Here is a 15209-nt window from a genome sequence, read left to right on the forward strand (position 1 = left end):
CACTGTAGGGGAAAGGGGGATGTATTTAGATTTGCCCTTGTCTGTCCATCTGTGCCTATGTGTGTGCGTATGTTCCCTTGTTGTGGCACATGTAGCTTTTGAGCTAGAATCAACAAACTTTACAGGAATGTTGATCAGCATGTGAAGCTGTACTCCTGTTTTTTCCCAGTTATATTGAAAATTTTAATAAAATTAAAGAGCTTACAGAAGTCATGTTAGACTGTAGGGTTATGCATACTGTTCAGATTTTGGTGATGTCATAGTCGTGTCACTATAAACAAAGTGAATATTCTTATACAGTTCCAGTTAAAATTATAAAGTTGATGAAAAAAATATATGTATATAAAAAAACGATAAGAAATAATCTGCCAGCTAGTTAACATATTTCCGTCCAAAACTTGAGGATTTTATGTAATGCCTTTGGCAGGCTTTAAATTTTGAAGAAAAAAAAACAAACAAAACCAAAAACAAATTCATTCAAAGTTTAAGAAAATTTGAATTTTAGAACATACCAACAGTATAGAGCCGTGTCATATTGCACACATGTACAGTCTGGTCTAATTTTTCACTGATGGCAATGGGTAGTGACTTTTTAGGTCCCAGTAAGTTCATGGTTAAGAATTTTAAAGAAAATAAAAAAGTTACATAATTGAAAAAAAGGAAGGACAAAAATGAAAGCAGACATAAAGCACATAGACTGGTGATACATTTGATTAGCACTAAAACATAGTGGCTGAACTATTGGCCAAGTATGACGTTTGGTGTTCGCCGTGTGCTAATGAATGAAATCATTGTGAAGACAAGACTACGAGTTGGTTATAATAAACGCTGAATCTAGTTTATGATCAAGTCTTTATTCTCAAATGATTTTATCGTAGGAAGAAGTAATTCGCCTTCGGAGGATAGTGCGGGAACGGGAGACGAGTTACAACCAGGGACGAGAGTTAAACGTCGTTCCATAAAGAAGAAGATGAGTTCTGGAGGTAGCGGGACCCATCTGTCGGATAGTGATCTACATTCATCTCTTCACGGTAATGTTTTTTTGTTTTATTTTTTTGTGTAATTTTTAAATTTTGATGTTGATAGTATCTGAAAAGTATTTGAGAACTATGTACAAAACAGTATAGATGATTATCTTAAGGTATTGTTGATAATTCAAGAAATAGATTACTGCAAAATTATTATTATTCGTTTGGCACTAATTTTCGTGGTTTTCAAGGGTAGGTCAATTCATGAATTTAAGATGCAACGAAATTTCATTTTGTCTACTGTAAGACTATTTTGCCCCACATTATTTACAATTTACCTTTTGAAAAAAATAGACTGTCCACAAATTAAAGAACCCGCAAAAAAATGTTCTGTATGACAATAACATGAAATTTTATGCACACAAAAGTGAATTCACAGTATTGTACCACTGATAGCAAAGTGTTAATAATAAACTTATCCTTTATAAATTGAGTCACAGAGGGATGGGTTCCAATCCTTGTCTTTGTCATATATGTGATAAAAGTTGCTCTCAGTTTTGTACCGTGTATTATTATTATAATCAATGATTAAGATCAGTTCCCAGAAATTATTAAAATTAAATGTTTGTGTCTGTTTGATTTAAAGTCCAACAAAATCCAAAAGTCCAAACAATTTAGAATCTTGCTAAAAATTTTATAAAGTTGTAATTTTACCATTTGTTTTTTACATATTTTGTTGCACAGTTTACCTTTTAGTGAATCAAGTCCATTTGATTTATCAAACATATAAGATTTAAAATATGTAAACTTATATATAATACATGTGTATTGTTTTGGAAGTGGACTATGTTCTTGTTCCAATATTGGTCTGTTAAGTCAAAAACCGGTTGTAATGAATTTGACTTTATTTGCTAAAATGAATTCCTTTATACTTATTTCTTTGACATCACTGTTAGGGCAGGATGCGTCTGGGAGTTTTCATATGGACATACGGGCAGAATAAAAACTGTTCAGTAGAATTTCTTTAAGACTTGGCATGTTGTTAGAATATGATGACAGAAATATTTTAAGCGAAAACGTCTTTAAAGATATTTTTTTCTGTATTTTATATATTATATAATGAGTTAAAAGTAAATTAATTATACATTGTTGTAAGCCACATAATAAGATATTGTTTGTATTTTTATTCAGGATTAAGCATGAATGATGAAGATGAGGCTGGCAGCACTGAGGTCCTTATTCATAAGGTGAGGGACTTTATTAATCTGTCCATTTTGATGAAAATGTGAAGCTTTTAATGATGGCTGCATTGTTATCATCATTGATGACTACAAAAACTTACATGTAGCCTATTATTCAGTTATCAGCTCTAAATGTGGAATATTTGCTTATCGTTGTGAGACAAGGGGCATAACTATGAAAGCAATATTTTTGGAGTTATGCCCCTTTTAAAATAAATGAAATAAAAAATAATATTTATATATTTTTTTATTTTTAGTGAAAATTGTTTATTGATAGTTCCTTAACACAGCATTTGGTGCTCTTGTTAATCCAATTAAATTCACTGCGGCTGTCAAATCCCCCACCTCTGTGGGTTCAGATCCCCTGCAGGTACTAAATGAATTTTCATGTAAGGAAGCTATTTAACTATCTTATGACTTTAAGGTTGGCAGCTTTTCTCAGATGCTCGTTACCGAAATAATGTTCGGACAGGCACTTAAGGTCTTCCTTTCATCTGTTAAAGCTGGAAACATGCCATAGGACCTTGTACTGTATTGATGGATTTAACTGGAAAATATTACAATTAAGTTATAACAGTGTCATGACAGAAATGAAAAATGTTATTTGAGGTTCTTAGATTCATGTTATATGAAGAAATATAGTCATGTCCCCAAACCAAGCCTGGACTAAGGCAAGCCGTTGTTTCTGTGAGCAAGAAACTTTACACCCATTGCTTAGTACTTGTTGGTTCCAGAAACGGATCTGGGATTGTTTCAATAAGTTTGTTGATTGCAACACAATCAAATTAAAATAAATTAGTATAAACTAAACTAAGTTCGGACCAACAATCTCTGATTTGAGAGGTAGACACTTCAACCACCAAGCCACTACTCCCCTCAGCAACAACAGTAAAGTGTCATAGGTGTAAAGCCTTACTCTTGAACTAAAGGGATAAGCCTTTGTCACTAATAATAGAGCCGGACCAGTCTGCTCATCTTCACAGTCGTACCAGACTCTATACAGTTGGTAGATCAATTTTCGTATTTTCTGATAAAAATCCCTTAAACCTAATGAACTGTTCCAAAATCAAAATTGTACTAGTTCACTACACAGAGTAACAAAATTTAAGGAGCAGCAAACTTATATAAAAAAAAAATCCCTAAAACTTTGAGTGAACTGTTCCAAAGTCAAAATTGTGCTTGTTCACTTCACAGTGTCACAAAGTTAAAGGGAAAGACAAGGTTAAAATAAAAACTTGATTTCAGAAAAAGAATACTATAAATAATAAGTCTGCAAATTTTCTGCCGCCAAATAATAATATTAAACGAATGATAACAAAATTTAAATCGCTAAATCACCGATTTCTACAAATCGGTAAGCGCGGCCATGTTTGTGTATTGGCCGTATAAAAACAGGTGCGCGTGATGTCATTTCCCCACATCTTTTAGATTCATGATAAATCTAGTTGAATCGTAAGGAAATATTAATATAATAAAGTATTGATCAGACAATTTAATTTTCACAGGAGGTGTAGAGGAGATTTTTTATGGTTCAAAATACGTAACAATATCAAAAAAAAAAATAATAATAATAAAAAATAAAGAAACGTACGGCTAGCCAAAAGTTCTAGCCGTACGTGAGTCACGAACGACTAGCCAGGACGCACTGTATTGTCTACAATTGTCTATAATTGTCTATAATTGATGTACACATTTCAAAAATATCAGCAACTGTTTTGAAAGGTAAATTGTTAACATGTCTGTCAACGTATGATGCTGCGCATCGTAATCGTAGCCTAATATTAACTGCAGGCAAATCATTTTTATTGGCTGCTCAAAAATCTAATTTGCATAATTTATTCACACAATTGCTGGTTCTTACTACTTATGTCTAATACTGCGCATTGTCCATTTTAATTGTTCCTAATTTGCACCAAATGCTCCTGTCACACTGTGTACTGACGATTTTTATTGCTCCTTGTATGCCTCTGTGCCGACAGACCTTTTGATCATGCACAATGTTGCCCTAATTGGTTAATCACCCTTGTCAAATATTCTAATGACGAAATAGACATCTATTTTTTTACGCTTCATCAGTGAACTGAATGACCTTAGGGGGAATTCGGTTCCACACCTGTCAAATTGTACTGTAGTAAATTACAGCACGTCATAAAATAGCAACACATTTTTTTCAGTTCCCAATAATCATTTTAAATATTAAGTAGATTTATGATTTTTTGTTTTATTGGATTAAATTTACGGTAGAAGAAATGCGTATCTGTCGGGGAAAGGAATTTGGTAAGTAGATAACGTGGAAAAAAGCTTTGGGGGAACTGGATAAACCCGAGAATATGCGTAATTATAGGGGAATGGGCAACCTGTTGCTGTTGGTACCAGTTTTGACTGGGTGCCTAAATAACTTTACGGACAGTTTTGTTTTCATATGATATAAGTCTGGCTGCCGATTTTCCTGCGCCTTTCTCATTTTAAGCGTCAATGGCGGAAAATCGCGTCCTCAGCATATTTGATTTAGTTGATATTTTACTTGAAAAAAGATATATGACCGGCGATGTAACCTATTTGGACAGCTTGTCTAGCGAAAATTAAGTACAAAATACAAGGATATATCGTCAATTTGAAGAAGTATCTCATAGTACCCAAAGTAAATTGATGGTTTATCTTTGAAAATTAAGCAGTCATTGCTTAAATCATGTGGTGGGATCATCAGCAAGCTTGAGTATCGTATCGGGCAAATGATAATTAATGTCGCAGCGTCTTCAATTAATTAATTAAAGCAATTCAGTTCCATATGATGTTTTCATAAATAATATATAATGTACGCAATTAAATTAATAAGTTCTTCATCAAGATATATTTCAGTTGTACCAGCGTGTACAACTATACCGGAAGTGGGTATTACACGTCACAATCTCGGTCTCGTCTGTCTCGCGAGAATGACAGAACGCCAAAATGGCGGCGCCCATGAACTTATTTCTCAAGTAAAAAATAGTGTCTTTAAACACGAATTTCTCTCTTATAGGGTTGATGTCAATAGGGAAACTGTCATGGTTCCTCTTTTTAAATGATGAATATTTATATAAGACAGACATCAATCCATCCATTCTTATTCCTTTAAGGTGTAGCAAACTTATATTTAAATAATTAACCTATGGTTACAGGTGGCAAGTGAAGACAATGACCTTGACCTGAATGAGAGCGGGACTTGGAATACATGGTTTAAGAAGAAGCAGGGGAAAGATCCGATGAAAACTTTGGAGAAACGGAAACAGGATGAAGAGAGAAGGAGGCAGAGAGAAAATGTAAGAATAATTTCATTGTAATAGTTACCCTAGAGCTGTCATCGATAGAGACGATATTGATGTAAGGTTGATATTTTTCTGTTGAGAAAATAATTGATACACATTTGATAACTTTGCTAATTATTTAAATGTCTATCATGAAAATACACACACAAAATATACAAAAGCACGTGGCCATGTCTAGGACTAAGCTGTTGTACATAATGGACACATTTCGTAGCAGTGACGACAAAAAATGGTCAGAAGAAAATCATGCAAAAAGGACATTTATAAACAGGATACAACATTGTACAACATTTTTTTTACTAAAATCATTTAAACAGGTATGAAAGTGAATTATGTACAAGAAAATATCTATAATTATATCGTTGTATAACCGATATTTTGCATCCGATATCAATGTATCGTCAATGATCTTTGCCCATAATCAATGACAGCTCTATTAAGTAACCTGCCTTTTTTGTACATTGTTGTTAAAAAGAAGTGTTACATGAACTGATGTAAGAACTATTTGTCTCTTTTACAAAAAAAAATAAATAAAAAAGGTTTTCAAGCAGGGAATGATGAGTTGCATGGGGACAGTAGAAGTGGTTGCATTTTTCTGTAAAGCCTGTCCTTATTTATGTTATATCAAGCCATAATTAATTTGTCAATATCATTGACGAATTCCTGACATCAAGTCATGTATTTGTCATGATGGTTTTGGCATATAGGTGATAATTAGAAGACATTTTCAAGTGCGTTGACATCATATTATTTACCAATGTGGTCTCTGCATGGGGTAATGACTTGAGTCATGAATGAAAAATATTCCATAACCATTCCCCTAGCGTGTGACTAATATTTAATGTCCAGTTTGGAAATGTACCTTGCAAATCTGCTTAGTAGAAATAGAGTTTAAAAATGTACCACAGGCTTTTATGATTAAATCCTGGTCTTCAAAAATTAAGAGTGTCAATCATTTTGGTTATGATACTTTCATATGAATTCAGAGTCATGACCTCTTGAGTACAATTTAGAGTGATGGTCAAAATCATAACCATACTTTGATATGAATTTAGAGTCATGAACTCTTGAGTAGAATTTAGAGTGATGGTCACAATCATAACCATACTTTGATATGAATTTAGAGTCATGAACTCTTGAGTAGAATTTAGAGTGATGGTCACAATCATAACCATACTTTCATATGAATTTAGAGTCATGAACTCTTTGCTAGAATTTAGAGTGATGGTCACAATCATAACCATACTTTGATATGAATTTAGAGTCATGAACTCTTTGCTAGAATTTAGAGTGATGGTCATAATCATAACCATACTTTGATATGAATTTAGAGTGTTGATAACACTGGTTATGATACACTGTATGCTGACTGGCGTGTAAGTAGATATTGTTTTTACTATCCATTGCACTGGTTACTGGTTGATTTGTTTTATATCACATGAAAAAAAAGAATTGTCTGCTGTGGTGGCTACATTTTTTATTTAAACAATAAAACAATTTGCTGTGGTTAACATTATTGTTTGCAGTGTTAACATGGGGAAATAGTAAGTGGTAAATGACTTTCAGTTGCTGTGGTAACATGAAATAATTTATATACTGCTAAATTCTTGTAATTCGATGTGCACTATATATTTTGTGGTTTTTCGAAGACAGATTAGTACACAATTTTAAAGTACAATGAAATTTCATTATTTCTGCTGTAAGATAATTCTGCATTACACTATTTGCATTTAATTTTTTGCACAAAGAGACTATCCACAAAATTAAGAACCCACGAAAAATGCCTTTTGTGACATAACCACGGAATTTCATGTCCACAAAATTAAATGAATCCACGTCATTTACCGTGGAGAAATAATAGATTGACTGTTTGCTGTAGCAATATGAACCAATGGTAAAGATATGTGTGTCAGGTAATAAGATATGAAGTGTTTGAAGTGTTTATTAACATAAAAATGGAACGTTGAAGCTATCCAGCTAGCTTGCGGAATTTAGATGGTTCTACTCAGTTGCACGTTCCCGGCCACTAAGCCACACAAGCCCCCTTACCAATGATTAAAGTTCTGACTGTGGTAACAAATAGCAATTAGAGTTTTATAGTTACATGTTTTAGGGTTTTTGTGGCCTAATTCCTAATGATAAACCTCTGAAAACAATTTTTTTAATATTTTTTATTGCTGTATAATGACATTAATTTTGATGCAACATCTTTTGCTGTGTAAAGTGATTACCTAAAATTGATTAATAATCAGCTTGAAACCTTAGTATGTAAATATATTAATATACACAGACCATGTACTTACATTGACTTCCTGTCTATTGTACGCAGAAGATGCAAAAAAAAGAATAATTTCTGTGATCCATTTTATTGAGTATTTTATTCTGTAATCATATGTCAAAATTATCTGGCAAATAAAAATGTTGTCATGATTAGCTTATAGATACAAGGTCTGCAAATAGTTACAAAACCTCTCAAAATTTATAAGGTCTGCAAATAGTTACAAAACCTCTCAATATTTATAAGGTCTGCAAATAGTTACAAAACCTCTCAAAATTTATAAGGTCTGCAAATAGTTACAAAACCTCTCAATATTTATAAGGTCTGCAAATAGTTACAAAACCTCTCAATATTTATAAGGTCTGCAAATAGTTACAAAACCTCTCAATATTTATAAGGTCTGCAAATAGTTACAAAACCTCTCAATAATTATTAGGTCTCCAAATAGTTACAAAACCTCTCAATATTTATAAGGTCTCCAAATAGTTACAAAACCTCTCAATATTTATAAGGTCTGCAAATAGTTACAAAACCTCTCAATATTTATAAGGTCTGCAAATAGTTACAAAACCTCTCAATATTTATAAGGTCTCCAAATAGTTACAAAGCCTCTATTAATCCTCTCAAAAATTAAAAGACTTTTCACTTAAGTTGCTAGGAATCCAAATACATGAACAAGGTCTCCAAATAATTACAACACCTCTCAAAAGTTACAAAGTTGTAAGGCCTCTCAATAATTGCAAGGCCTCTCAATAGTTACAAGACCTCTCAATAGTTACAAGACCTCTCACAAGTTTGTTTTTTTAGCTTTTAGGATCGATGATTGTCCGTCGTCCGTCCGTCCGTTCACATTTTGTTGTTAACACTCTAGCGGTCGCATTTTTGCCTCAATCATCATCAAACTTGGTCAGGAATGCTTATCTAGTTGATAGCTCGGATGAGTTCGAACATGGTTTATCTCGGATGAAAAACTAGGTCACAAGAGCTAAAAATAGAAAAACCTTGTTAACACTCTAGAGGTCACATTTTTGCCTCAATCATCATCAAACTTGGTCAGGATGTTTGTCTAGGTGATAGCTCGGATGAGTTTGAACATGGGTCATTTCGGATGAAAAAGTAGGTCACCGGAGCTAAAAATAGAAAAACCTTGTTAACACTCTAGCGGTCACATTTTTGCATCAATCATCATCAAACTTGGTCAGGATGCTTGTCTAGGTGATAGCTTGGATGAGTTCGAACATGGGTCATCTCAGATGAAAAACTAGGTCACCTGAATAAAAATAGAAAAACTTTGTTAACACACTAGCAGTCACATTTTGCATCAATCGTCATCAAACTTGGTCAGGATGCTTGTCTAGGTGATAGCTTGCATGAGTTCGAACATGGGTCATCTCAGATGAAAAACTAGGTCACCGGAGCTAAAAATAGAAAAACCTTGTTAACACTCCAGCGGTCACGTTTTTGCCTCAATCATTATCAAACTTGGTCAGGATGCTTATCTATTTGATAGCTCGGATGAGTTCGAACATTTGTCATCTCGGATGAAAAACTAAGTCACAGGAGCTTAAAATAGAAAAATCTTGTTAACACTCTAGTGGCTACTGTTTTGATCCAAATATCCTGTAAATTGGTCTGAAAGTTTGTTTTGATGATTTCTAAGTCAAGTTCAAATATGGGTCATCTTGGATGAAAGACTAGGTCACACCGCCCAAATATTGAAAAACCTTGTTAACATTCTAGTGGTCACATTTTCGACTCAATTATCATCAAACTTGGTCAGGATGCTTGTCTAGGTAATTGCTCGGATGAGTTCGAAATCGCATGTGAAACTAAGTCACCGGAGCTAAAAATAGAAAAATCTTGTTAACACTCTAGTTGCTACTGTTTTGATCCAAGTATCCTGGAAATTGGTCTGAAAGTTTGTTTTGATGATTTCGAGGTCAAGTTTGAATATGGGTCACTTGGGTAAAAAACTAGGTCTCACTGCTCAAATATGGATAATCTTTGTTAACACTGTAGTGGTCACATTTTTGACTCACCTGTCATGAGACTTGGTCAGAATGCTTGTCTAGGTAATTGTTTGGATGAGTTTGATGGGTCAGGTAAGCGATCTAGGGCCATCATGGCCCTCTTGTTTAAGTTTCAAGGCCTTTCAATAGCTTTTTATAAGTCAACACAACTGAGTAAGAATCAAATCAAAAAGGAAGCATAGTGAAAGTTGTCAAAAAAGCCTACATAGTATCATAATGGAAAAAAGTAACTAATATATTTAAAGTAAATCTGAAAAAAATAACCAATAGTATTAATGTAAACAATACTTGTACTGAATTGATCAACAAGAAAATTATTTAATGGTAATAATTGTAAAAAGAAGTTGTAAAGGAAGTTAAATAAAGTAAAAGAACTTGATAACAATTAAGAAGTAGAAACAACAAAATTATTAAATTATGAGGGGGAAGAATGATTATAAATATCAATAATATGAACACCAATGATATTAACCCTTTCCCCCATGAGCATATCGTGAAAAATGGCCATTTTAACTGAAAAGCCTCCTCTTACAAGTTCAAACTGCTATGAAACTATGAAAAATGCTTCAATACTAATCAAACTTGGCACAAATGTTGACTGGACCATTGCCTTTGTAACGACATGCTCAGTCTTAAATTTCCTGTTACCATGGCAACGAGGGGACATCTCAAAATTGCCAAAAATCACTATTTTGCCTCGATTTTTTCCATCAAAATTTATTTCAAAGTGCTGCAACTTCTCAATGGATTGAGATACAGTTAAAGGCTTTTCAGCGTTGGTTACACGTTACTTTATGATCAACCTGGGGTCATTTTAAGCCTCTCACAAGTCCAAAATTTTCTTGGCGATGAGGGGGACTCCGCCCCCCTTCAAACCCCCCCCCAAACAGAAGGGGGCACATCCCCCTTCTGGCAACCCCCTGATGTATTATTTGGATGGGGGACGGCGCCGAAAAAAATGGTCACTTTTTTTAACAACATTTCTAAAACGAAAAACAGTGTTTGAGGTCTAAATAGGACATTTTTTCACTGTTTGAGGCCTCAAAAAGGGGGGGGGGCAAAAAGCCGTCGAAACACGCTTATATAAGGGATAAGGTTAAATAAAGGTAACAAACAGTTTTGGTGCATTGGTGGTTGAGTGGTTAAGGTTGTTGACTTCAAACCACTTGCCTTTCACAGCTGTGTGTTCGAATCCCAACAGAAACTTTGGATTCTTTCATGTGTGGAAGCTATCCAGCTTGCTTATGGTGCGTCGATGGTTCTACTCAGGGGCCTGTAACAGGAAAGCTGGAACGTCACCATATGACCAATTCTATGTCAGTGTGACGTAAAACCCAATCAAACAAAAACATGGATGCAAGTTTTCAGGCATATGCCTGAAGTTCAGGTTTTTTGTGACAAATAACATCATGTTTTACTATTAGATTATGTAGGAAAATGATTATGAATTACAGTTTTCAGGTTTTTCCAAATTTTTAACTTGCACCCATGATTAAAATATAAGGGATGAATTATAAAAAGAAAAAGAAATGAAGTAACCACATAGTATGACAAATAACTATATGTAACATATACTTTAAACTGATATTACTACTAAACCTGGAAAAAAGCACAAAATTTAATAACAATAAATTTAACTAATGTTACTAAATCAACAAAAATATAAGGCCTTAATTGCAAGAAGAAAAAAAAATTAAAAAAGGGCCCATAGCAGCACATTGAAAACAAGAAACCACTTAGTAAACTTTTATATTTCAAACCCAATGATATTACTAAATGTGAATTAATAGATTAAGAACCTGTAGTAGTATAAAAGATAAAAAAAATAGTGTTAAATTGAAAGAAGAAAACAAACAGAATTATTAAATTGTGATGGGGAAAAAGGAACCACATAGCTTCAAGTTGAAAATAAGAAATCACTAACTTATACTAAAAACCTTTGTGCCCGGGTGATATTACTAAATGTTAATGAAAAGCCAAGAAAGGAATTAATCTTTAAGATAACAAAAGTATTAAATTGAAAAAAAAAAAAAAAAAAAAAAATATTTATTTAATTGTAAAAAATCTAGACCAAGATATTACAAAATTGAAAACAAGAAATCACTAACATAACATAATATCATAAGAACCAGTAGTATTAAAGGTAACAAATATTATAAAATAGTATTAAATTGAAAATTGGAACACACACACACACAGACACAGACAACCACATTGAAGAAACCTTGGTATAACATATGACAGGAAACGTTTCAAAATCAATATGGTACTCTTGACTGAGAAAAATAACGGAGAGATGCCGACTTATACAAGACATGAATATATACCTTAGTATATGCTTTTATATAGAAGATAGAATTTTTCCAATACGACTCTCTTTGCCATCACACACACACACACACTCTTACAGAAATTCTGGTCTATTTAGTGCTTTTATGGAATAGAGCCTGACATATTTGATGTTTTAAGACGAGAATTTCGAAAGAAAATTGCTGCATTTGTCTCCGTGTTAGAAGAGTATAGCATTTTCACAATGAATGACAGTGATTATCTAGGTCAATATTCAAAACGGCGGACTTGTGAAATCCGTGTCGATGCGGTGTTTTGATTTAAATATTGTTGGGAAAAACCGTGAATGGTGAAGGAAAAGGGTTGGTGGAGAGAGAACAAAAAATATATTTTCAATAATTGAGTAAACAAAGGATGCGGCTGTAAGGTAGTGGCTGTGCTAAACGGACAATGTTGACTAGTACTTGCAGTGGATATTGTTTTCTTTAAATGGTTAGTGATTTTAATCCAACATTGTTTTCTTTAAAAAGCAAAATTGTTTTCTTTAAATGGTCAATGATGTAAGGTAATATTGTTTTCTTTAAATGGTTAGTGATTTAATGCAATATTTTTTTCTTTAAAAAGCAAAATTGTTTTCTTTAAATGGTTAAGGATGTAAGGTAATATTTGTTTTCTTTAAATGGTTAGTGATTTTAATGCAATATTGTTTTCTTTAAAAAGCAAAAAAAATTTCTTTAAATGGTCAATGATGTAAGGTAATATTGTTTTCTTTAATTGGTTAGTGATTTAATCCAACATTGTTTTCTTTAAAAAGCAAAATTGTTTTCTTTAAATGGTTAAGGATGTTAGGTAAAATTGTTTTCTTTAAATGGTTAGTGATTTTAATCCAACATTGTTTTCTTTAAAAAGCAAAATTGTTTTCTTTAAATGGTCAATGAATTGTAAGGTAATATTGTTTTCTTGAAATGGTTAGTGATTTTAATGCAATATTGTTTTCTTTAAAAAGCAAAAAAAATTTCTTTAAATGGTCAATGATGTAAGGTAATATTGTTTTCTTTAAATGGTCAGTGATTTAATGCAATATTGTTTTCTTAAGATAGTTAGTGATTTAATGCAATATTGTTGTCTTTAAATGGTTAGTGATTTAACAAATTGTTTTCATGAAATGGTTAGAAATTTAAATGATACCATCTTTAAATAGTTAGTGATTTCATGTGAAATTGTTTTCTTTAACTGGTTAGTTATTTTATGTGATATTGATTAATGATTTCTTTAAATACTCAGTGATTTAATATGATTTTGTTTTCTTGAAATGGACTGATTTAATATGAATTGTATTGTTTAGAAAGCATGTTTTTTGTTTGCTGTTGTAAATGGTGTTGGATGTTGGTGTTTATAGTTTTCATTTGGATATCCCTAAAATTGATAAAAAAACAAAAATACTGGACCTGTATATTTATGACATTAAACAGGTTATGGCAAAAAAATTCCTATTTTATAACTAAAAGGTTCCTTTGCTTGGTACTTGGCATAAGGGACGTAATATGGGGAATAGTCATTCCTGTGTCTGGTATGGTTAAGTTTTAACGGTATATTGTTGAATGGTCTGGCCTTGGTCCAATTCACAAAAAGGACATGATTAAAAAAAAAGTATAGTAAGTGTGGTCCTGTTAACGAGAAATCAGAAAAAGTACAAACCAGTCTTGTTATTGTTATGATCACATAATGAATGATCTATGTAAACGACTCGTTAAACCTTCGCAGGTTCAAACAACAGGTTCATGTCACAGATACGATACCCTCGTAATGTTATTGTTGTTTTCATGTCATTGACAGAATAACTGTTTTGTCTGTTGGTGCTTTTGGTATAATTATGTAGGTGTCATAGCTTGTCTACAGTCATTCATGTTTTTGTTATTTTGGCTGCTATTGACAAGGGATTCTGGGGAAAAATGTTTTGTTTGTCAGCAGAAGACACATGTATCACTTAATGACGGTAATGATGCCTGATGTTTTTGTTTGTCGTCCGTCAGATACATCGGTTCTATCAATGTAAATAATAACAGATTTTCACGACAGGCTGTGACATTTAGACAGAAGGTAAACAAACATAAGGTGTTTTGATATAATTCTTGCTTTTGCTGGTGTGCAGTGTGTGTCTTGTGTGGGGTGACAGGTTTAAGAGTTATTCCTGACTGACGCTCAAAATGTCACCCTTTTCCATATAAAACTTCAAAAGAAATTTTTATTTTCTTTTCAAATATATTGAGGATTTTCAGGATTTTTAATGAATTCTCAACTTTGACCCGTATAAATAAACTATCCCATAACCGACTGGAATCGGATGTGATTGTTGATAAGGCTAAAGCCAGGCCAGCCTCTATATCCATGCAGTCTGACGAGGATTTATATTGTTGGTAGCTAAGTTAATGTAATTTGATATTGAAATCCCTTAAAGTTGGAATGGACTGTTCCAAATTCGAAGCAGGGCAAATCCATTACAAAAATTGAGCAGGTTAAGGGTCTCATAAGTAAATGTTTTGCAAGCTGTGAGTTACTTACTGTCACTCCAAAGTGAATACTAGGTAATATGTTGAGGTGCTTATTAAATAGTTATATGTTCTAAAATGACCATTGTGACCTTGATAATGTAACTATTCCTCTCATATTAAAATGATGCTCTATAATTATATTATTTTTGCAAATTATATTCCATTATCATAGCAACAATTTTATGTTATTTCAAACGTGAAAACCCTGTTTCTATCTTACTGCCATGCATACTTCAATATTTCATTTACAAATAACTGAAAATAATTCCATTGCAACAATATTTTTGATTACAATTGTATGTGAAGAAGAAAAAGAGTATTTATGTCAGAGTAGATTTTACCAGTAAAGCTATGAGATGTGAAATGACCATTTAGATTACAGCCAACTGTTTACACCAGAATTTCTTACAGTTGTCAGGGAGTGTACACTGCATTGATTTTTCCTTTTCACAATTGACCCGGTTATTTTCTCTTGATGAAGACAAAATTCACCCTATGGTGACTTGTTGTTTTCTTTTCTTTTTTCTCGAAACAACATGTAAAACA

The 15209-nt window shown here is 32.8% G+C and overlaps 1 protein-coding gene across 1 annotated transcript in view; it reads left to right on the forward strand.

Moving 5' to 3' along the window:
- The window catches only part of LOC132716642 (rho GTPase-activating protein 5-like), a 95123-nt gene that overhangs the window by 56727 nt on the left and 23187 nt on the right, over nt 1-15209 (forward strand). The window contains exons 20-22 of the mRNA XM_060699964.1: nt 879-1031; nt 2160-2215; nt 5368-5508. Coding sequence (XP_060555947.1) covers nt 879-1031; nt 2160-2215; nt 5368-5508 — 350 coding nt within the window. The remainder of the gene's footprint in view (nt 1-878; nt 1032-2159; nt 2216-5367; nt 5509-15209) is intronic.

This window comes from Ruditapes philippinarum, unplaced genomic scaffold (assembly GCF_026571515.1).
Source record: "Ruditapes philippinarum isolate M1 unplaced genomic scaffold, ASM2657151v2 ctg645_1_1_1_1, whole genome shotgun sequence".
NCBI classification, from domain to species: domain Eukaryota; kingdom Metazoa; phylum Mollusca; class Bivalvia; order Venerida; family Veneridae; genus Ruditapes; species Ruditapes philippinarum.